The sequence below is a fragment of the Lytechinus pictus genome, chromosome 11 (genome assembly GCF_037042905.1).
Source record: "Lytechinus pictus isolate F3 Inbred chromosome 11, Lp3.0, whole genome shotgun sequence".
In the NCBI taxonomy this organism is placed as follows: domain Eukaryota; kingdom Metazoa; phylum Echinodermata; class Echinoidea; order Temnopleuroida; family Toxopneustidae; genus Lytechinus; species Lytechinus pictus.
Genome location: NC_087255.1, coordinates 15,911,951 through 15,934,981, shown reverse-complemented (window position 1 = coordinate 15,934,981; position 23,031 = coordinate 15,911,951). Strand labels below are relative to the sequence as shown.

Sequence of the window (23,031 nt, the reverse complement as noted above, 5' to 3'; positions counted from 1 at the left end):
CAATGTGGCGCCACTCTATTCATGCAGGTTTCGTCAAGGAGCTCAATGAAGCCTATTAGAAACCTGTTTTGTTTTTCCTTAGCAAATTATTCAGCGGTCAAGTGGTAATATGCATAAAGATTACCATGCCGCTTATGCAAATTTAACTATCAACTCTCGTCTTGGTCCTTAATAAAAAGAAAAATATTGGCATTTTTAGTAGCGGGTTTTATAGTCCTTGTTTACGATTCACTTCATTGTTCGCTTTTGTGCACAAATTAAATTAGCTTTCTTCTTATACAGCAACCCTTATCCTAACCCCTACTCTCTATGGATATCCCATGGCTTCATTCTTATTGCTTGTTTTAATAGATGTAGAAGATCCGGTGCTAACTTGCCCCACAAATATAGCTGCTTTCACCCTTCCTAGCTTGCCCTATGCAGTGATTGTGGTCCCTTCACCAAACGTAACAGATAACTCCATTCCTGGAGTTCAATCTACCAATGATAGTGCATACACGTTAAGCATAGGAAGTTACTTCTTAACGTTTTTGGCTGAGGATCTTGCCGGGAACCAAGATACATGTAATGTCACAATTACAGTCATAGGTATGTAGGTTACAGCCTGAAATTACCAAGACTTTTTGGGTGTGCTTGGTCGTGATGTGCATTTGACAATGAATTTTCTGTATTCTTGAATCTGTCTTGCATCGTGGAAGCGAGAACTCCCTACTATTCACTAGGGACCTAGGGGTTCAGCTTTACGATCTTAGTATGTAATCATTATGTCCTGCTTTCATTGTGTTCAGTAATAGCTTTCTTCATCAATGTTTTGTCATTATAAATGTTGTTTTAGTTTTAGTTAGAATTCGCCAGACATCATTCTTTAAATACACTTCACCCATAAGGACTTGTAACATAAATATGCATCCATGGAATCTTGAGTTGATTGAACCAAAATGTAAGGCATTTAATTAATTTTATTTAAAAAGAATAGTTAGACGGATAATTACATTTATATGAAACCATGGATTTGACAATGTTTTTATATACGATTTGTGATACTGGCGGTTTATGGTACTGGCGTTCAGTATAACTGATCCCAAATCTGATCAATAAGTTATTATTGTTTGAAGATGCTGAACCTCCAAATATCACTTGTCCTGATGATATCATTCGGAATCAGACCAACGGCAGTCAAGTCACCAACGTGTCGTGGTCGACCCCGACAGCGGTGGATAATTCAGGAAGTACAACAAGCCCAGTAGCCAATCCCATGTCAGGATCCATGTTTCCAATTGGTACAACAGTGGTGAACATTACAACGAGTGATCTGAATGAAAACAATGCAACATGCCAATTCACAGTGACAATATTAGGTAACATCTTCAGAAATGAAAACTGTTTTAACAATATATGCAGTCATAGTCCTACATTTTATGATTTTAAATCCTCCCCAAAATCCTTTTAGATTGTAAAGCACTTGTTGTGATGTTGTCCTAGTGGAAGCATCTTGACCTTTGGAAAACAGAGGACAGAGGATTAATCCAGAAATCAGATGTTTTCAGGTAGCTCAAGGAAAATATAAGCATTGATCTGTAATTTTTCAAATATTTATTTTTCATTACAGATAATGAAGCCCCTATTCTTAACTGTCCAAATATATCTTCGACCACGGAGGCTGGATTCAATTTTTCAACTTCCGTTATGCTGCATTCAACTGCAGCTGACAACGTTGATGGTAATGTCTCTGCGGATTGCATTCCTTCATCATTCAATAATTTCCTAGTAGGGGACACCATCGTAAATTGTACTTCGACAGATACTGCAGGAAACACCGGAAGCTGTAGTTTGGTAGTGACAGTAAAAGGTGAGAATTGTCTTATTTATAAGAATCTTTTCAAAAAATAATATTTTCGTTCAACGTGGGAGTGTTTATTGTTCTAAATTTGGAGTAATAATGAGATTACCTTTTGTACATAAGAATATCATTTTAAAATCAGATGTTTACATCTGATTTACGAAATCATTTATTTTTCCAGATAACGAAACTTCTGAACTTCACTGCCCAAATATATCTTCGACCAAGAATATCATAATCCAATTTTTTTTTCCAGATGACAAAGCTCCTATACTCAACTGTCCAAATATTACTTCGACTACCGATACTGGATTCAATTTTTCATCGTCTGTCATCTTGAATTCAACTGCAACTGACAACGTCGACACTGACGTCTCTGCGTATTGCATTCCTTCATCTGAAGATGACTTCGTAGTAGGGGACACCATTGTAAATTGTACTTCGACAGATACTGCAGGAAACACTGGAAGCTGTAGTTTGATCGTAACAGTATTAGGTGAGAATTGTCTTATACGTAAAACTCTTCTCTATCGTTCTTTTCTTTTCATCAAGAGCTTTATTTCTCAATTTTCATTAATATTGAGATAACATGAAAAAAAATATCATATTGAATAAAAGCACATTACAAATTTTTACAATGATCTTATTGGAAATCTGTCTTGATGAAAACCTGATCATGTAAATGTAATTTACCAAAAAATATTTTAAGCTATTTGTGTTATTTGAATAAGCGACTTTAAACCATGTCAAATTTTATATATTTATAATGCAACAATTTTACCACATTTATCTTCCTGCACAATGACTTGGGGGAAACTGTGCTCATGCACATTTAAATAGAGTCTTTGTTCTATATAAAAGAACATTAGGAGCAATAAATAACTCCCATCAAAGAACATTTTCTTTGGTTTTCTGTATCTTCAGCTATATACATTGTTTTCTTTCTATTCAAATTGTACGTTGTATGTTTTTATATGAGAATTCGAAATAAATGAATGAAATGATATATTTACAGGTAGCTGAAGTTTTAATATGGAATTATCCTAAATTGTCCCAATCCTCTTTTTTTTCCAGATGACGAAGCTCCTATACTCAACTGTCCGAATATTACTTCGACTACCGATACTGGATTCAATTTTTCATCTTCCGTCATCTTGAATTCAACTGCAACTGACAACGTTGACACTGAAGTCTCTGCGGATTGCATTCCTTTATCTGAAGATGATTTCGTAGTAGGGGACACCATCGTAAATTGTACTTCGACAGATACTGCAGGAAACACCGGAAGCTGTATTTTGATCGTGACAGTAATAGGTGAGAATTGTCTTATTTGTAAACCTTTTTTCGAAATTAAGCATTGTTTATTTTTTCTCTGCAGCATCTTTTCATTCTTTATTTTTTTTTTACAAATATTGATATATCGTTCAAACTCAGAGTATGTCATATTTTAATCATACGTTTAAAGGTAACAAATTTTTGAATATTCAAATTATGCAAAATTTACACAAACATTCTTTTTTTTCAGATGACGAAGCTCCTATACTTAACTGTCCAAATATTACTTTGACAACCGATACTGGATTCAATTTTTCATCTTCCGTCATCTTGAATTCGACTGGAACTGACAACGTTGACACTGAAGTCTCTACGTATTGCATTCCTTCATCTGAAGATGACTTCGTAGTAGGGAACACCATTGTAAATTGTACTTCGACAGATACTGCAGGAAATACTGGAAGCTGTAGTTTGATCGTGACAGTATTAGGTGAGATTTTTCTTATTAGTAAACATCTTCTCGAACGTACTTTTCTTCTCATCAATAGTTTTAATTTATTCTCAATTTCCAATGATATTGAGATAACATGAAAATAAAAAATATCATATTGAATAAAAGCACATTACAAATATCTGCAATGATCTTATTGGAAATCAGTCTTGATGAAAACCTGTTCATGTAAGCGTAATTCTACAAAAAATATTTTGTGCTATTGGTGTTATATTTTGAATAAGCGATTTTAAACCACGTCAAATTTTATACATTTATAATGCAACAATTTTACCACATTCATCTACCTGCACAATGACCTAGGGGAAACTGTGCTCATACACATTCAAATATAGTCTTTGTCCTATAGAAAAGAACATTAGGAGCAATAAATAACCCCCATCAAAGAACATTTTCTTTGGTTTTCTGTATCTTCAGCTGTATACATTGTTTTCTTTCTATTCAAATTGTACATTGTATGTTTTTATATGAGAATTCGAAATAAATGAATGAAATGATATATTAACAGGTAGGTGAAGTTTTAATATGGAATTATCCTAAATTGTCCCAATCCTCTTTTTTTCCAGATGACGAGGCTCCTATACTCAACTGTCCGAATATTACTTCGACTACCGATACTGGATTCAATTTTTCATCTTCCGTCATCTTGAATTCAACTGCAACTGACAACGTTGACACTGAAGTCTCTGCGGATTGCATTCCTTCATCTGTAGATGATTTCGTAGTAGGGGACACCATTGTAAATTGTACTTCGACAGATACTGCAGGAAACACTGGAAGCTGTAGTTTGATCGTAACCGTAATAGGTGAGAATTGTCTTATTCGTAAACCTCTTCTCTATCGTTCTTTTCTTCTCATCAATAGCTTTAATTTCTTTTTTTTATAATGATTTTGAGAGAACATGAAAATAAAATATATTATATTGAGTAAAATAACACTACAAATTTTTACAATGATCTTATTGGAAATCTGTCTTGATGAAAACCTGATCATGTAAATGTAATTGTACAAAAAATATTTTGTGCTATTGGCGTTTTTGTTTCAACAAGCGATTTTAAACCACGTCAAATTTTATATATTTATAATGCAACACTTTTACCACATTTATCTTCCTGCACAATGACTTGGGGGAAACTGTGCTCATACACATTCAAATAGAGTCTTTGTTCTATAGAAAAGAACATTAGGAGCTATAAATAACTCCCATCAAAGAACATTTTCTGGACCACTATACCACAAATTTAACGTTCTTAAAATCTTTGACATTTACAATTTACAAATAACATGTTTTATGTATTTGTTTGAGCACCAGTTGCTTCTTTTAAATCAACTTAAAAAGTCCATTCATATTTAACGAGACAATCTAGCGATTTATATTTGCCTTGTTAAACGATGAATCTTCCAGAAAATCTGTACAATATGCTGAAGTTATTTTATGGAACAAAATACCTAAAAGAAATAAAAACATGGCCATCTCTCACTTTTTTGAAAAAAAGTTAAAACAAAATACCATATGCTTATGAAATAAATAAGAAAAAAAAACTTCAACTGCCTAACCACCAAGCCACATAGTATACTTAGATTTTTATAGTTAATTCTCTCTATGGTTTCGGGAGCCCAGCCTTAGAAAGGCCGTCGGCCTATATGCTGGCTCCCTCATATTCTCACTTATTCTCTATTGTCAATGCCTTTGTTTTTTCGTATCTTCAGCTATATACATTGTTTTATTTCTATTTAAATTGTATGTTGTATGTTTTATATGAGAATTTGAAATACATGAATGAAATGATATATTTACAGGTAGCTGAAGTTTTAATATGGAATTATCCAAAATTGTCCCAATCCTCTTTTTTCCAGATGACGAAGCTCCTATACTCAACTGTCCGAATATTACTTCGACTACCGATACTGGATTCAATTATTCATCTTCCGTCATCTTGAATTCAACTGCAACTGACAACGTTGACACTGAAGTCTCTGCGGATTGCATTCCTTCATTTGAAGATGATTTCGTAGTAGGGAACACCATTGTAAATTGTACTTCGACAGATACTGCAGGAAACACTGGAAGCTGTAGTTTGATCGTAACGGTATTAGGTGAGAATTTTCTTATTCGTAAACCTCTTCTCTATCGTTCTTATTTTTTCATCAAGAACTTTAATTTATTCTCAATTTATCATTAATATTTAGATAACATGAACAAAAATATGATATTTAATAAAAGCACATTGCAAATTTCTACAATGATCTTATAGGAAATCTGTCTTAATGAAAACCTGATCATGTAAATGTAATTCTCCAAAAAATATTTTGTGCTATTGGTGTTTTTTTTTAATAAGCGATTTTAAACCACGTCAAATTTCATATATTTATAATGCAACAATTTTACCACATTTATCTTCCTGCACAATGACTTGTGGGAAACTGTGCTCATACACATTTAAATAGAGTCCTTGTTCTATTGAAAAGAACATTAGGAGCAATAAATATCTCCCATCAAAGAATATTTTCTGGACCACTATACTACAAATTTAACGTTCTTAAAACCTTTGATATTTACAATTTACAAATAACATGTTTTATGTATATGTTTGAGCACCATTTGCTTCCTCCTCTATTTAGAAAATATCTTAAATCGACTTAAAAAGTCCATTCATATTCAACAAGACAATCTAGCGATTTATATTTGCCTCGTTAACGATGAATCTTCGAGAAAATCTGTACAATATGCTGGAGTTATTTTATGGAACAAAATACCTAAAGAAATAAAAACATGGCCATCTCTCGCCTCTTAAAAAAACAACCTAACAAACTACCTCATGCTTATAAATAAATAAGAGAAATAAGTTGCAATTGCCTTACCACCAAGCCACATACTTAGATTTGTAAAGTTAATTCTCTCTCTTTATGGTTTCGGAAGCCCAGCCTGAGAAAGGCAATTGGCCTATATGCTGGCTCCCCCATATCCTCACTTATTCTCTATTGTCAATGCCTTTGCTTTTCTGTATCTTCAGCTATATACATTGTATTCTTTCTATTTAAATTGAACGTTGTATGTTTTTTTATATGAGAATTCGAAAGAAATGAATGAAATGATATATTTACAGGTAGCTGAAGTTTTAATATGGAATTATCCAAAATTGTCCCAATCCTCTTTTTTTCCAGATGATGAAGCTCCTGTACTCAACTGTCCGAATATTACTTCGACTACCGACACTGGATTCAATTTTTCATCTTCCGTCATCTTGAATTCAACTGCAACTGACAACGTTGACACCGAAGTCTCTGCGGATTGCATTCCTTCATCTGAAGATGATTTCGTAGTAGGGGACACCATCGTAAATTGTACTTCGACAGATACTGCAGGAAACACCGGAAGTTGTATTTTGATCGTGACAGTAATAGGTGAGAATTGTCTTATTCGTAAACCTTTTTCGAAGTTAAGAATTGTTCATTTTTTCTTTGCAGCATCTATTTATTCTTTTTTTTTTTAAAACAAATATTGAGATTTCGTTGAAACTCAAAGTATGTCATATTTTAATTATGCGTTTAAAGGTAACAACTTTTTGAATATTCAAATTATGCAAAATTTACACAATCTTTTTTATATTTCAGATGACGAGGCTCCTATACTTAACTGTCCAAATATTACTTCGACTACCGATACTGGATTCAATTTTTCATCTTCCGTCATCTTGAATTCAACTGCAACTGACAACGTTGACACTGAAGTCTCTGCGTATTGCATTCCTTCATCTGAAGATGACTTCGTAGTAGGGGACACCACTGTAAATTGTCATTCGACAGATACTGCAGGAAACACTGGAAGCTGTATTTTGATCGTGACAGTATTAGGTGAGAATTGTCTTATTCGTAAACCTCTTCTTTATCGTTCTTTTCTTTTCATCAAGAGCTTTAATTCTCAATTTTCATTAATATTGTGATAACATGAAAAAAATATCAAATTGAATAAAAGCACATTACAAATTTCTACAATGATCTTATTGGAAATCAGTCTTGATGAAAACCTGTTCATGTAAATGTAGTTCTCCAAAAAATATTATGTGCTATTGGTGTTTTTTGAATTAGCGATTTTAAACCACGTCAAATTTTATATATTTATTATGCAACAATTTTACCACATTTATCTTCCTGCACAATGACTTGGGGGAAACTGTGCTCATACACATTTAAATAGAGTCTTTGTTCTATATAAAAGAACATTAGGAGCAATAAATAACTCCCATCAAAGAACATTTTATGGACCACTATACTACAAATTTAACGTTCTTAAAATCTTTGATATTTACAATTTACAAATAATATGTTTTATGTATATGTTTGAGCACCAATTGCTTTCTCCTATATTAATAAATTATTTCAAATTGACTTAAAAAGTCCATTCTTATTCAACGAGACAATCTACCGATTTCTATTTGCCTTCTTAAATTACGAATTTTCCAGAAAATATGTACAATATGCTGGAGTTATTTTATGGAACAAAATACCTAAAGAAATAAAAACATAGAAATCTCTTGCCTCTTAAAAAAAAGCTAAACAAAATACCTTATGCTTATAAATAAATAAGAAAAATAAGTTGCAACTGCCTAACCACCAAGCCACATACTTAGATTTTTATAGTTAACTCTCTCTCTTTATGGTTTCAGGAGCCCAGCCTGAGAAAGGCCATTGGCCTATATGCTGGCTCCCCCATATTCTCACTTATTCTCTATTGTCAATGCCTTTGTTTTTTCGTATCTTCAGCTATATACATTGTTTTATTTCCATTCAAATTGTACGTTGTATGTTTTTATATGATAATTCGAAATAAATGAATGAAATTATATATTTACAGGTAGCTGAAGTTTTAATATGGAATTATCCAAAATTGTCCCAATCCTCTTTTTTTTCCAGATGACGAAGCTCCTATACTCAACTGTCCGAATATTACTTCGACTACCGATACTGGATTCAATTATTCATCTTCCGTCATCTTGAATTCAACTGCAACTGACAACGTTGACACTGAAGTCTCTGCGGACTGCATTCCTTCATCTGAAGATGATTTCGTAGTAGGGAACACCATTGTAAATTGTACTTCGACAGATACTGCAGGAAACACTGGAAGCTGTAGTTTGATCGTAACGGTATTAGGTGAGAATTTTCTTATTCGTAAACCTCTTCTCTATCGTTCTTATTTTTTCATCAAGAACTTTAATTTATTCTCAATTTATCATTAATATTTAGATAACATGAACAAAAATATGATATTTAATAAAAGCACATTGCAAATTTCTACAATGATCTTATAGGAAATCTGTCTTAATGAAAACCTGATCATGTAAATGTAATTCTCCAAAAAATATTTTGTGCTATTGGTGTTTTTTTTTAATAAGCGATTTTAAACCACGTCAAATTTTATATATTTATAATGCAACAATTTTACCACATTCATCTTCCTGCACAATGACCTAGGGGAAACTGTGCTCATACACATTCAAATATAGTCTTTGTCCTATAGAAAAGAACATTAGGAGCAATAAATAACCCCCATCAAAGAACATTTTCTTTGGTTTTCTGTATCTTCAGCTGTATACATTGTTTTCTTTCTATTCAAATTGTACATTGTATGTTTTTATATGAGAATTCGAAATAAATGAATGAAATGATATATTAACAGGTAGGTGAAGTATTAATATGGAATTATCCTAAATTGTCCCAATCCTCTTTTTTTCCAGATGACGAGGCTCCTATACTCAACTGTCCGAATATTACTTCGACTACCGATACTGGATTCAATTTTTCATCTTCCGTCATCTTGAATTCAACTGCAACTGACAACGTTGACACTGAAGTCTCTGCGGATTGCATTCCTTCATCTGAAGATGATTTCGTAGTAGGGGACACCATTGTAAATTGTACTTCGACAGATACTGCAGGAAACACTGGAAGCTGTAGTTTGATCGTAACCGTAATAGGTGAGAATTGTCTTATTCGTAAACCTCTTCTCTATCGTTCTTTTCTTCTCATCAATAGCTTTAATTTCTTTTTTTTATAAAGATTTTGAGAGAACATGAAAATAAAATATATTATATTGAGTAAAATAGCACTACAAATTTTTACAATGATCTTATTGGAAATCTGTCTTGATGAAAACCTGATCATGTAAATGTAATTGTACAAAAAATATTTTGTGCTATTGGCGATTTTGTTTCAACAAGCGATTTTAAACCACGTCAAATTTTATATATTTATAATGCAACACTTTTACCACATTTATCTTCCTGCACAATGACTTGGGGGAAACTGTGCTCATACACATTCAAATAGAGTCTTTGTTCTATAGAAAAGAACATTAGGAGCTATAAATAACTCCCATCAAAGAACATTTTCTGGACCACTATACCACAAATTTAACGTTCTTAAAATCTTTGACATTTACAATTTACAAATAACATGTTTTATGTATTTGTTTGAGCACCAGTTGCTTCTTTTAAATCAACTTAAAAAGTCCATTCATATTTAACGAGACAATCTAGCGATTTATATTTGCCTTGTTAAACGATGAATCTTCCAGAAAATCTGTACAATATGCTGAAGTTATTTTATGGAACAAAATACCTAAAAGAAATAAAAACATGGCCATCTCTCACTTTTTTGAAAAAAAGTTAAAACAAAATACCATATGCTTATGAAATAAATAAGAAAAAAAAGCTTCAACTGCCTAACCACCAAGCCACATAGTATACTTAGATTTTTATAGTTAATTCTCTCTATGGTTTCGGGAGCCCAGCCTTAGAAAGGCCGTCGGCCTATATGCTGGCTCCCTCATATTCTCACTTATTCTCTATTGTCAATGCCTTTGTTTTTTCGTATCTTCAGCTATATACATTGTTTTATTTCTATTTAAATTGTATGTTGTATGTTTTTATATGAGAATTTGAAATACATGAATGAAATTATATATTTACAGGTAGCTGAAGTTTTAATATGGAATTATCCAAAATTGTCCCAATCCTCTTTTTTCCAGATGACGAAGCTCCTATACTCAACTGTCCGAATATTACTTCGACTACCGATACTGGATTCAATTATTCATCTTCCGTCATCTTGAATTCAACTGCAACTGACAACGTTGACACTGAAGTCTCTGCGGATTGCATTCCTTCATCTGAAGATGATTTCGTAGTAGGGAACACCATTGTAAATTGTACTTCGACAGATACTGCAGGAAACACTGGAAGCTGTAGTTTGATCGTAACGGTATTAGGTGAGAATTTTCTTATTCGTAAACCTCTTCTCTATCGTTCTTATTTTTTCATCAAGAACTTTAATTTATTCTCAATTTATCATTAATATTTAGATAACATGAACAAAAATATGATATTTAATAAAAGCACATTGCAAATTTCTACAATGATCTTATAGGAAATCTGTCTTAATGAAAACCTGATCATGTAAATGTAGTTCTCCAAAAAATATTTTGTGCTATTGGTGTTTTTTTTTAATAAGCGATTTTAAACCACGTCAAATTTTATATATTTATAATGCAACAATTTTACCACATTTATCTTCCTGCACAATGACTTGTTGGAAACTGTGCTCATACACATTTAAATAGAGTCCTTGTTCTATTGAAAAGAACATTAGGAGCAATAAATATCTCCCATCAAAGAATATTTTCTGGACCACTATACTACAAATTTAACGTTCTTAAAACCTTTGATATTTACAATTTACAAATAACATGTTTTATGTATATGTTTGAGCACCATTTGCTTCCTCCTCTATTTAGAAAATATCTTAAATCGACTTAAAAAGTCCATTCATATTCAACAAGACAATCTAGCGATTTATATTTGCCTCGTTAACGATGAATCTTCGAGAAAATCTGTACAATATGCTGGAGTTATTTTATGGAACAAAATACCTAAAGAAATAAAAACATGGCCATCTCTCGCCTCTTAAAAAAACAACCTAACAAACTACCTCATGCTTATAAATAAATAAGAGAAATAAGTTGCAATTGCCTTACCACCAAGCCACATACTTAGATTTGTTAAGTTAATTCTCTCTCTTTATGGTTTCGGAAGCCCAGCCTGAGAAAGGCAATTGGCCTATATGCTGGCTCCCCCATATCCTCACTTATTCTCTATTGTCAATGCCTTTGCTTTTCTGTATCTTCAGCTATATACATTGTATTCTTTCTATTTAAATTGAACGTTGTATGTTTTTTATATGAGAATTCGAAAGAAATGAATGAAATGATATATTTACAGGTAGCTGAAGTTTTAATATGGAATTATCCAAAATTGTCCCAATCCTCTTTTTTTCCAGATGATGAAGCTCCTGTACTCAACTGTCCGAATATTACTTCGACTACCGACACTGGATTCAATTTTTCATCTTCCGTCATCTTGAATTCAACTGCAACTGACAACGTTGACACCGAAGTCTCTGCGGATTGCATTCCTTCATCTGAAGATGATTTCGTAGTAGGGGACACCATCGTAAATTGTACTTCGACAGATACTGCAGGAAACACCGGAAGTTGTATTTTGATCGTGACAGTAATAGGTGAGAATTGTCTTATTCGTAAACCTTTTTCGAAGTTAAGAATTGTTCATTTTTTCTTTGCAGCATCTATTTATTCTTTTTTTTTTTTTTTACAAATATTGAGATTTCGTTGAAACTCAAAGTATGTCATATTTTAATTATGCGTTTAAAGGTAACAACTTTTTGAATATTCAATTAAGGAAAATTTACACAATCTTTTTTATATTTCAGATGACGAGGCTCCTATACTTAACTGTCCAAATATTACTTCGACTACCGATACTGGATTCAATTTTTCATCTTCCGTCATCTTGAATTCAACTGCAACTGACAACGTTGACACTGAAGTCTCTGCGTATTGCATTCCTTCATCTGAAGATGACTTCGTAGTAGGGGACACCACTGTAAATTGTACTTCGACAGATACTGCAGGAAACACTGGAAGCTGTATTTTGATCGTGACAGTATTAGGTGAGAATTGTCTTATTCGTAAACCTCTTCTTTATCGTTCTTTTCTTTTCATCAAGAGCTTTAATTCTCAATTTTCATTAATATTGTGATAACATGAAAAAAATATCATATTGAATAAAAGCACATTACAAATTTCTACAATGATCTTATTGGAAATCAGTCTTGATGAAAACCTGTTCATGTAAATGTAGTTCTCCAAAAAATATTATGTGCTATTGGTGTTTTTTGAATTAGCGATTTTAAACCACGTCAAATTTTATATATTTATTATGCAACAATTTTACCACATTTATCTTCCTGCACAATGACTTGGGGGAAACTGTGCTCATACACATTTAAATAGAGTCTTTGTTCTATATAAAAGAACATTAGGAGCAATAAATAACTCCCATCAAAGAACATTTTATGGACCACTATACTACAAATTTAACGTTCTTAAAATCTTTGATATTTACAATTTACAAATAATATGTTTTATGTATATGTTTGAGCACCAATTGCTTTCTCCTATATTAATAAATTATTTCAAATTGACTTAAAAAGTCCATTCTTATTCAACGAGACAATCTACCGATTTCTATTTGCCTTCTTAAATTACGAATTTTCCAGAAAATATGTACAATATGCTGGAGTTATTTTATGGAACAAAATACCTAAAGAAATAAAAACATAGAAATCTCTTGCCTCTTAAAAAAAAGCTAAACAAAATACCTTATGCTTATAAATAAATAAGAAAAATAAGTTGCAACTGCCTAACCACCAAGCCACATACTTAGATTTTTATAGTTAACTCTCTCTCTTTATGGTTTCAGGAGCCCAGCCTGAGAAAGGCCATTGGCCTATATGCTGGCTCCCCCATATTCTCACGTATTCTCTATTGTCAATGCCTTTGTTTTTTCGTATCTTCAGCTATATACATTGTTTTATTTCCATTTAAATTGTACGTTGTATGTTTTTATATGATAATTCGAAATAAATGAATGAAATTATATATTTACAGGTAGCTGAAGTTTTAATATGGAATTATCCAAAATTGTCCCAATCCTCTTTTTTTTCCAGATGACGAAGCTCCTATACTCAACTGTCCGAATATTACTTCGACTACCGATACTGGATTCAATTTTTCATCTTCCGTCATCTTGAATTCAACTGCAACTGACAACGTTGACACTGAAGTCTCTGCGGATTGCATTCCTTCATCTGAATATGATTTCGTAGTAGGGAACACCATCGTAAATTGTACTTCGACAGATACTGCAGGAAACACCGGAAGCTGTATTTTGATCATGACAGTAATAGGTGAGAATTGTCTTATTCGTAAACCTTTTTTCGAAGTTAAGCATTGTTTTTTTTTTCTCTGCAGCAACTATTCATTCTTTATTTTATACAAATATTGAGATATCGTTGAAACTCAAAGTATGTCATATTTTAGTCATACGTTTGAAGGTAACAAATTTTTGAATATTCAAATTATGCCAAATTTACACAATCTTCTTCTTTTTTCTTCCAGATGACGAAGCTCCTGTACTTAACTGTCCAAATATTACTTCGACTACCGATACTGGATTCAATTTTTCCTCTTCCGTCATCTTGAATTCAACTGCAACTGACAACGTTGACACGGAAGTCTCTGCGTATTGCATTCCTTCATCTGAAGATGACTTCGTAGTAGGGGACACCATCGTAAATTGTACTTCGACAGATACTGCAGGAAACACCGGAAGCTGTATTTTGATCGCGACAGTAATAGGTGAGAATTGTCTTATTCGTAAACCTTTTTTCGCATTTTTTTTTCTCTGCAGCAACTATTCATTCTTTATTTTATACAAATATTGAGATATCGTTGAAACTCAAAGTATGTCATATTTTAGTCATACGTTTGAAGGTAACACATTTTTGAATATTCAAATTATGCAAAATTTACACAATCTTCTTTTTTTTCTCCAGATGACGAAGCTCCTATACTTAACTGTCCAAATATTACTTCGACTACCGAAACTGGATTCAATTTTTCATCTTCCGTCATCTTGAATTCAACTGCAACTGACAACGTTGACACTGACGTCTCTGCGTATTGCATTTCTTCATCTGAAGATGACTTCGTAGTAGGGGACACCACTGTAAATTGTACTTCGACAGATACTGCAGGAAACACTGGAAGCTGTAGTTTGATCGTAACAGTATTAGGTGAGAATTGTCTTATTCGTAAACCTATTCTTTATCGTTCTTTTCTTTTCATCAAGAGCTTTAATTCTCAATTTTCATTAATATTGTGATAACATGAAAAAAATATCATATTGAATAAAAGCACATTACAAATTTCTACAATGATCTTATTCGAAATCTGTCTTGATGAAAACCTGATCATGTAAATGTAATTCTGCAAAAAGTATTTTGTGCTATTAGTGTTTTTTTTTAATAAGCGATTTTAAACCACGTCAAATTTTATATATTTATAATGCAACAATTTTACCGCATTTATATTCCTGCACAATGACCTAGGGGAAACTGTGCTCATACACATTTAAATATAGTCTTTGTCCTATAGAAAAGAACATTAGGAGCAATAAATAACCCCCATCAAAGAACATTTTCTTTGGTTTTCTGTATCTTCAGCTATATACATTGTTTTCTTTCTATTCAAATTGTACATTGTATGTTTTTATATCAGAATTCGAAATAAATGAATGAAATGATATATTAACAGGTAGCTGAAGTTTTAATATGGAATTATTCTAAATTGTCCCAATCCTCTTTTTTTCCAGATGACGAAGCTCCTATACTTAACTGTCCGAATATTACTTCGACTACCAATACTGGATTCAATTTTTCATCTTCCGTCATCTTGAATTCAACTGCAACTGACAACGTTGACACTGAAGTCTCTGCGGATTGCATTCCCTCATCTGAAGATGATTTCGTAGTAGGGGACACCATCGTAAATTGTAATTCGACAGATACTGCAGGAAACACCGGAAGCTGTATTTTGATCGTGACAGTAATAGGTGAGAATTGTCTTATTCGTAAACCTTTTTTAGAAGTTAAGCATTGTTCATTTTTTCTCTGCAGCATCTATTCATTCTTTATTTTTTACAAATATTGAGATATCGTTGAAACTCAAAGTATGTCATATTTTAGTCATACGTTTGAAGGTAACAAATTTTTGAATATTCAAATCAGCAAAATTTACACAATCTTCTTTTTTTTTTCCAGATGACGAAGGTCCTATACTTAACTGTCCAAATATTACTTCGACTACCGATAGTGGATTCAATTTTTCATCTTCCGTCATCTTGAATTCAACTGCAACTGACATCGTTGACACTGAAGTCTCTGCGTATTGCATTCCTTCATCTGAAGATGACTTCGTAGTAGGGGACACCACTGTAAATTGTACTTCGACAGATACTGCAGGAAACACTGGAAGCTGTAGTTTGATCGTAACAGTATTAGGTGAGAATTGTCTTATTCGTAAACCTCTTCTTTATCGTTCTTTTCTTTTCATCAAGAGCTTTAATTCTCAATTTTCATTAATATTGTGATAACCTGAAAAAAATATAATATTGAATAAAAGCACATTACAAATTTCTACAATGATCTTATTGGAAATCAGTCTTGATGAAAACCTGTTCATGTAAATGTAGTTCTCCAAAAAATATTATGTGCTATTGGTTTTTTTTGAATTAGCGATTTTAAACCACGTCAAATTTTATATATTTATTATGCATAAATTTTACCACATTTATCTTCCTGCACAATGACTTGGGGGAAACTGTGCTCATACACATTTAAATAGAGTCTTTGTTCTATATAAAAGAACATTAGGAGCAATAAATAACTCCCATCAAAGAACATTTTATGGACCACTATACTACAAATTTAACGTTCTTAAAATCTTTGATATTTACAATTTACAAATAATATGTTTTATGTATATGTTTGAGCACCAATTGCTTTCTCCTATATTAATAAATTATTTCAAATTGACTTTCAACGAGACAATCTACCGATTTCTATTTGCCTTCTTAAATTATGAATTTTCCAGAAAATATGTACAATATGCTGGAGTTATTTTATGGAACAAAATACCTAAAGAAATAAAAACATAGAAATCTCTTGCATCTTAAAAAAAGCTAAACAAAATACCTTATGCTTATAAATAAATAAGAAAAATAAGTTGCAACTGCCTAACCACCAAGCCACATACTTAGATTTTTATATTTAATTCTCTCTCTTTATGGTTTCAGGAGCCCAGCCTGAGAAAGGCAATTGGCCTATATGCTGGCTCCCCCATATTCTCACTTATTCTCTATTGTCAATGCCTTTTTTTTCTGTATCTTCAGCTATATACATTGTTTTATTTCCATTTAAATTGTACGTTGTATGTTTTTATATGATAATTCGAAATAAATGAATGAAATTATATATTTACAGGTAGCTGAAGTTTTAATATGGAATTATCCAAAATTGTCCCAATCCTCTTTTTTTCAAGATGACGAAGCTCCTATACTCAACTGTCCGAATATTACTTCGACTACCGATACTGGATTCAATTTTTCATCTTCCGTCATCTTGAATTCAACTGCAACTGACAACGTTGACACTGAAGTCTCTGCGGATTGCATTCCTTCATCTGAAGATGATTTCGTAGTAGGGAACACCATCGTAAATTGTACTTCGACAGATACTGCAGGAAACACCGGAAGCTGTATTTTAATCGTGTCAGTAATAGGTAAAAATTGTCTTATTCGTAAACCTTTTTTCGAAGTTAAGCATTGTTTTTTTTTCTCTGCAGCAACTATTCATTCTTTATTTTATACAAATATTGTGATATCGTTGAAACTCAAAGTATGTCATATTTTAGTCATACGTTTGAAGGTAACAAATTTTTGAATATTCAAATTATGCCAAATTTACACAATCTTCTTTTTTTTCCAGATGACGAAGCTCCTATACTTAACTGTCCAAATATTACTTCGACTACCGATACTGGATTCAATGTTTTATCTTCCGTCATTTTGAATTCAACTGCAACTGACAACGTTGACACTGAAGTCTCTGCGTATTGCATTCCTTCATCTGAAGATGACTTCGTAGTAGGGGACACCACTGTAAATTGTACTTCGACAGATACTGCAGGAAACACTGGAAGCTGTAGTTTGATCGTAACAGTATTAGGTGAGAATTGTCTTATTCGTAAACCTCTTCTTTATCGTTCTTTTCTTTTCATCAAGAGCTTTAATTCTCAATTTTCATTAATATTGTGATAACGTGAAAAAAATATCATATTGAATAAAAGCACATTACAAATTTCTACAATGATCTTATTCGAAATCTGTCTTGATGGAAACCTGATCATGTAAATGTAATTCTGCAAAAAATATTTTGTGCTATTAGTGTTTTTTTTTAATAAGCGATTTTAAACCACGTCAAATCTTATATATTTATAATGCAACAATTTTACCGCATTTATCTTCCTGCACAATTGCTTGAGGGAAACTGTGCTCATACACATATAAATATAGTCTTTGTCCTATAGAAAAGAACATTAGGAGCAATAAATAACCCCCATCAAAGAACATTTTCTTTGGTTTTCTGTATCTTCAGCTATATACATTGTTTTCTTTCTATTCAAATTGTACATTGTATGTTTTTATATGAGAATTCGAAATAAATGAATGAAATGATATATTAACAGGTAGCTGAAGTTTTAATATGGAATTATCCAAAATTGTCCCAATCCTCTTTTGTTTCCAGATGACGAAGCTCCTATACTCAACTGTCCGAATATTACTTCGACTACCGATACTGGAGTCAATTTTTCATCTTCCGTCATCTTGAATTCAACTGCAACTGACAACGTTGACACTGAAGTCTCTGCGGATTGCATTCCTTCATCTGAAGATGATTTCGTAGTAGGGAACACCATCGTAAATTGTACTTCGACAGATACTGCAGGAAACACCGGAAGCTGTATTTTAATCGTGTCAGTAATAGGTAAAAATTGTCTTATTCGTAAACCTTTTTTCGAAGTTAAGCATTGTTTTTTTTTCTCTGCAGCAACTATTCATTCTTTATTTTATACAAATATTGTGATATCGTTGAAACTCAAAGTATGTCATATTTTAGTCATACGTTTGAAGGTAACAAATTTTTGAATATTCAAATTATGCCAAATTTACACAATCTTCTTTTTTTTCCAGATGACGAAGCTCCTATACTTAACTGTCCAAATATTACTTCGACTACCGATACTGGATTCAATGTTTTATCTTCCGTCATTTTGAATTCAACTGCAACTGACAACGTTGACACTGAAGTCTCTGCGTATTGCATTCCTTCATCTGAAGATGACTTCGTAGTAGGGGACACCACTGTAAATTGTACTTCGACAGATACTGCAGGAAACACTGGAAGCTGTAGTTTGATCGTAACAGTATTAGGTGAGAATTGTCTTATTCGTAAACCTCTTCTTTATCGTTCTTTTCTTTTCATCAAGAGCTTTAATTCTCAATTTTCATTAATATTGTGATAACGTGAAAAAAATATCATATTGAATAAAAGCACATTACAAATTTCTACAATGATCTTATTCGAAATCTGTCTTGATGGAAACCTGATCATGTAAATGTAATTCTGCAAAAAATATTTTGTGCTATTAGTGTTTTTTTTTAATAAGCGATTTTAAACCACGTCAAATCTTATATATTTATAATGCAACAATTTTACCGCATTTATCTTCCTGCACAATTGCTTGAGGGAAACTGTGCTCATACACATATAAATATAGTCTTTGTCCTATAGAAAAGAACATTAGGAGCAATAAATAACCCCCATCAAAGAACATTTTCTTTGGTTTTCTGTATCTTCAGCTATATACATTGTTTTCTTTCTATTCAAATTGTACATTGTATGTTTTTATATGAGAATTCGAAATAAATGAATGAAATGATATATTAACAGGTAGCTGAAGTTTTAATATGGAATTATCCAAAATTGTTCCAATCCTCTTTTGTTTCCAGATGACGAAGCTCCTATACTCAACTGTCCGAATATTACTTCGACTACCGATACTGGAGTCAATTTTTCATCTTCCGTCATCTTGAATTCAACTGCAACTGACAACGTTGACACTGAAGTATCTGCGGATTGCATTCCCTCATCTGAAGATGATTTCGTAGTAGGGGACACCGTCGTAAATTGTACTTCGACAGATACTGCAGGAAACACCGGAAGCTGTATTTTGATAGTGACAGTGTTAGGTGAGAATTGTCTTATTCGTAAACCCTTTTTCGAAGTTAAACATTGTTCATTTTTTCTCTGCAGGATTTATTCATTCTATATTTTTACAACTATTGAGATATCGTTGAAACTGAAAGCATATCATATTTTAGTCATACGTTTAAAGGTAACAAATTTTTGAATATGGAAATTATGCAAATTTTACACAATCTTTTTTTTTCCAGATGACGAAGCTCCTATACTTGACTGTCCAAATATTACTTCGACTACCGATACTGGATTCAATTTTTCATCTTCCGTCATCTTGAATTCAACTGCAACTGACAATGTTGATATTGATGTCTCTTTGGATTGCATTCCTTCATCTGAAGACGATTTCATAGTAGGGGACACCACCGTCAATTGCACTTCTACAGATACTGCAGGAAACACGGGAAGCTGTAGTTTTGTCCTGACAGTAATAGGTGAGAAGAGTCTTTTCCATAACCCTGATTGCAAGTATAATATAGTTTGTTTGGATATAATGGCATTTATTTTTAGTTTATATTTGTATTGAGATAGCTTGGTACATCATCTTGAAATGAGATGTCTACACGAAACTGAAGTTTAATAAACATTAATATCCCCAATCTTATCCTTATCCAGATGACGAAGCTCCTGTCCTCAACTGTCTCAATATCACTTCGACTACTGATACTGGATTGAGTTTGTCATCTACTGTAATGCTGAATTCAACTGCAACTGACAACGTTGATGCTAATGTCTCCGTAGATTGCATTCCTTCATCTTTCAATAATTTCCTGGTAGGGGACACCACTGTAAACTGTACTTCGACAGATACTTCAGGAAACACCGGAAGCTGTAGTTTGGTCGTGACAGTAATTGGTGAGAAATATGTTTTAAAGAAACTAAGTTCTAAATCTATCAGTCCTGACCTTTCGTTGGAAGAACGCGAACGCTTATTTACGACGTTAGTTGATTTTGGAAGAGTTTTTTGGGTCCGTCGTCATAGTCTTAAAACTCTATCCTGCAATGCAAATTGTGTGACATGAGATTTTTTTTCGTTTCGCATCTGGATCGAAACATTCAATTTGCGTTTCGCGTGCAAAATTCTGGTTGCTACTATGGTAACAGCGATATATCCGATTTAGGAATACTTTCCAAATCCACATTTGGTTCCTCCCAGAGCTCGAGAGGCCGCCCGGGGGGCCCACTTTCATTGAAGAGTGGCTACCAGGCGTAACAACGCGTAAAAAAGGAAAGAGTGGGTAAGTACGTTACGTATAGGCCTATGTAACTTTATAAAGGTGTCAAAAACGATGATTAAAATACTGAAAAAAGGAATATATTTCCAATACTTGTAGGGTTTCACAAGCCAAATAATTGTTAAAAGATGCATTTTCACAATCTGGAAAAGACTTGCTTCCCTTGTTTAGGGTACTTTTCGAAACCCCATGGTCGTGCCTGGTATCCACTCATCAATGGAAGTGGTCCCCCCGGAATTTGAATCTAACCCCCCATTTCTGGGGAAAGTAAAACATAATACCCTTTACATCGTGTGCTAGAGGCGTATCGTTTGTGTAGAAGGAGTGAACAAAAAACAAAAGAAACCCGCGCGTTCAAACGTATTGCATACGCTGTGTACATATCAACGCATGCAAAATGGGTTCGGCTGGAGAGGTGATCTGACCCATGGAATCAATTGCCAGTCATCCACCAATAATCCACATTAAATGCAATATCGATTCGATGGATTGTAATGATGTATATCTAAGCCTTAATTTAGTAAGTTTTTCCTCACTCAATATGTACTCGATTTGTTTGAAAACCACTTTCTTATCCATGTCATATTCTATTTTAGGTCCTGCATTTCGAATATCTCTAGACATTAGTCGTAATACATGCATGTATGGCGCGCGGGTGTCGCGAGAAAGAATTTTGCACACGAAAAGCAGATCTGTAGGGCCTGTAACCCCCTTGTAACACACATCTTAGCATTGATTGTAGAGCAGTTTTCTACGTTTGATTCTATTGACTATAATGTACAATCAATCTTAAAAATCAAGTGTATGATGAAGCGTTAACTTTTGTGTTAGAGGACCCTAATATTAGCGTCCATGAGGATTGCGAAAGGTGGCAATTTATTCGTTTGTACACGGGGCATGTAATTTAAATTTGGAATAATGTAGAGATAACTTCGTAAATTCTTGAATATTTCCTTCAATTCAGATATTTGTATGTAGCCTAAGTAAAATTGTCATTTACCCTATATATTCCCAATCCTTTTTAATGGCAGATGATGAAGCTCCTGTTCTTAACTGCCCAAACATATCTGCTATTTCGGATGTTGGATTCAATTTTTCATCCTTCGTCATGCTGAATTCAAGTGCAACTGATAACGTTGATACTGATGTCTCTGCGTATTGCATTCCTTCATCTGAAGATGATTTCGTAGTAGGGGACACCATTGTAAATTGTACTTCGACAGATACTGCAGGAAACACAGGCAGCTGTAGTTTGATCGTGACAGTAATAGGTGAGAAACTTCATCAAAAACAAAATGTTTGAATGTTATAAGTTAAAAGTTCGTAAACTACAAAAGTAAACCTTTTTTATGTTGTGCGTTTATTGTTTTACTGTTCCGAGACTACTTGGTTAATCCTAGATTTCCTCCTTGGGCTCAACCTTTTAAAATCCAATAATATTTCTTTTTCTTATATACACTACTCAAAAAAAGTTAAGGACCACTTTTTAAAACGTACATAAAGATTTTATACAAGGTGTTTTATTTCTGGAAATACCTCAGTACAACTGTCCTAAATGTCCTTAAACACGCTGTAATCAATTTCACGCATGGGTGGTTTCAGTTGTTGCACAATGTCTCTCGCATCACTGCACATCCTGAAAAGTGGGCCCCGAGGGGTATCAGCTACCGACATGAAGTGGTAAAAACGAATGTCTGAGTGTCTTTCAGGCAGTTCAGTAACGAGTGTGACCACCTCCTGCAGCAATAACGGTTTCACAGCGCTGTCTCATGGAGCTGATGAGGCGATTGATGTCTCTGACGTCCAGTGCATCCCATGCAGCCTCCAGAGCCACACCCAGCTGCTGCAGTCCAAGTGGATGGGCTTCGAGC

The 23,031-nt window shown here is 33.2% G+C and overlaps 1 protein-coding gene across 2 annotated transcripts in view; it reads left to right on the top strand.

The window, feature by feature from the left end:
* LOC129270881 (uncharacterized) overlaps positions 1-23,031 on the top strand; it is an 88,135-nt gene that overhangs the window by 13,653 nt on the left and 51,451 nt on the right. For both annotated transcript variants that reach the window (XM_064106862.1, XM_064106861.1), the window contains exons 9-36: positions 352-588; positions 1,116-1,358; positions 1,610-1,849; positions 2,097-2,336; positions 2,915-3,154; positions 3,366-3,605; positions 4,193-4,432; positions 5,484-5,723; positions 6,792-7,031; positions 7,242-7,481; positions 8,541-8,780; positions 9,365-9,604; positions 10,657-10,896; positions 11,964-12,203; positions 12,414-12,653; positions 13,713-13,952; positions 14,164-14,403; positions 14,601-14,840; positions 15,419-15,658; positions 15,867-16,106; positions 17,146-17,385; positions 17,592-17,831; positions 18,411-18,650; positions 18,857-19,096; positions 19,676-19,915; positions 20,120-20,359; positions 20,541-20,780; positions 22,192-22,431. In XM_064106862.1, coding sequence (XP_063962932.1) covers positions 352-588; positions 1,116-1,358; positions 1,610-1,849; positions 2,097-2,336; positions 2,915-3,154; positions 3,366-3,605; positions 4,193-4,432; positions 5,484-5,723; positions 6,792-7,031; positions 7,242-7,481; positions 8,541-8,780; positions 9,365-9,604; positions 10,657-10,896; positions 11,964-12,203; positions 12,414-12,653; positions 13,713-13,952; positions 14,164-14,403; positions 14,601-14,840; positions 15,419-15,658; positions 15,867-16,106; positions 17,146-17,385; positions 17,592-17,831; positions 18,411-18,650; positions 18,857-19,096; positions 19,676-19,915; positions 20,120-20,359; positions 20,541-20,780; positions 22,192-22,431 — 6,720 coding nt within the window. The remainder of the gene's footprint in view (positions 1-351; positions 589-1,115; positions 1,359-1,609; positions 1,850-2,096; positions 2,337-2,914; positions 3,155-3,365; positions 3,606-4,192; positions 4,433-5,483; positions 5,724-6,791; positions 7,032-7,241; positions 7,482-8,540; positions 8,781-9,364; positions 9,605-10,656; positions 10,897-11,963; positions 12,204-12,413; positions 12,654-13,712; positions 13,953-14,163; positions 14,404-14,600; positions 14,841-15,418; positions 15,659-15,866; positions 16,107-17,145; positions 17,386-17,591; positions 17,832-18,410; positions 18,651-18,856; positions 19,097-19,675; positions 19,916-20,119; positions 20,360-20,540; positions 20,781-22,191; positions 22,432-23,031) is intronic.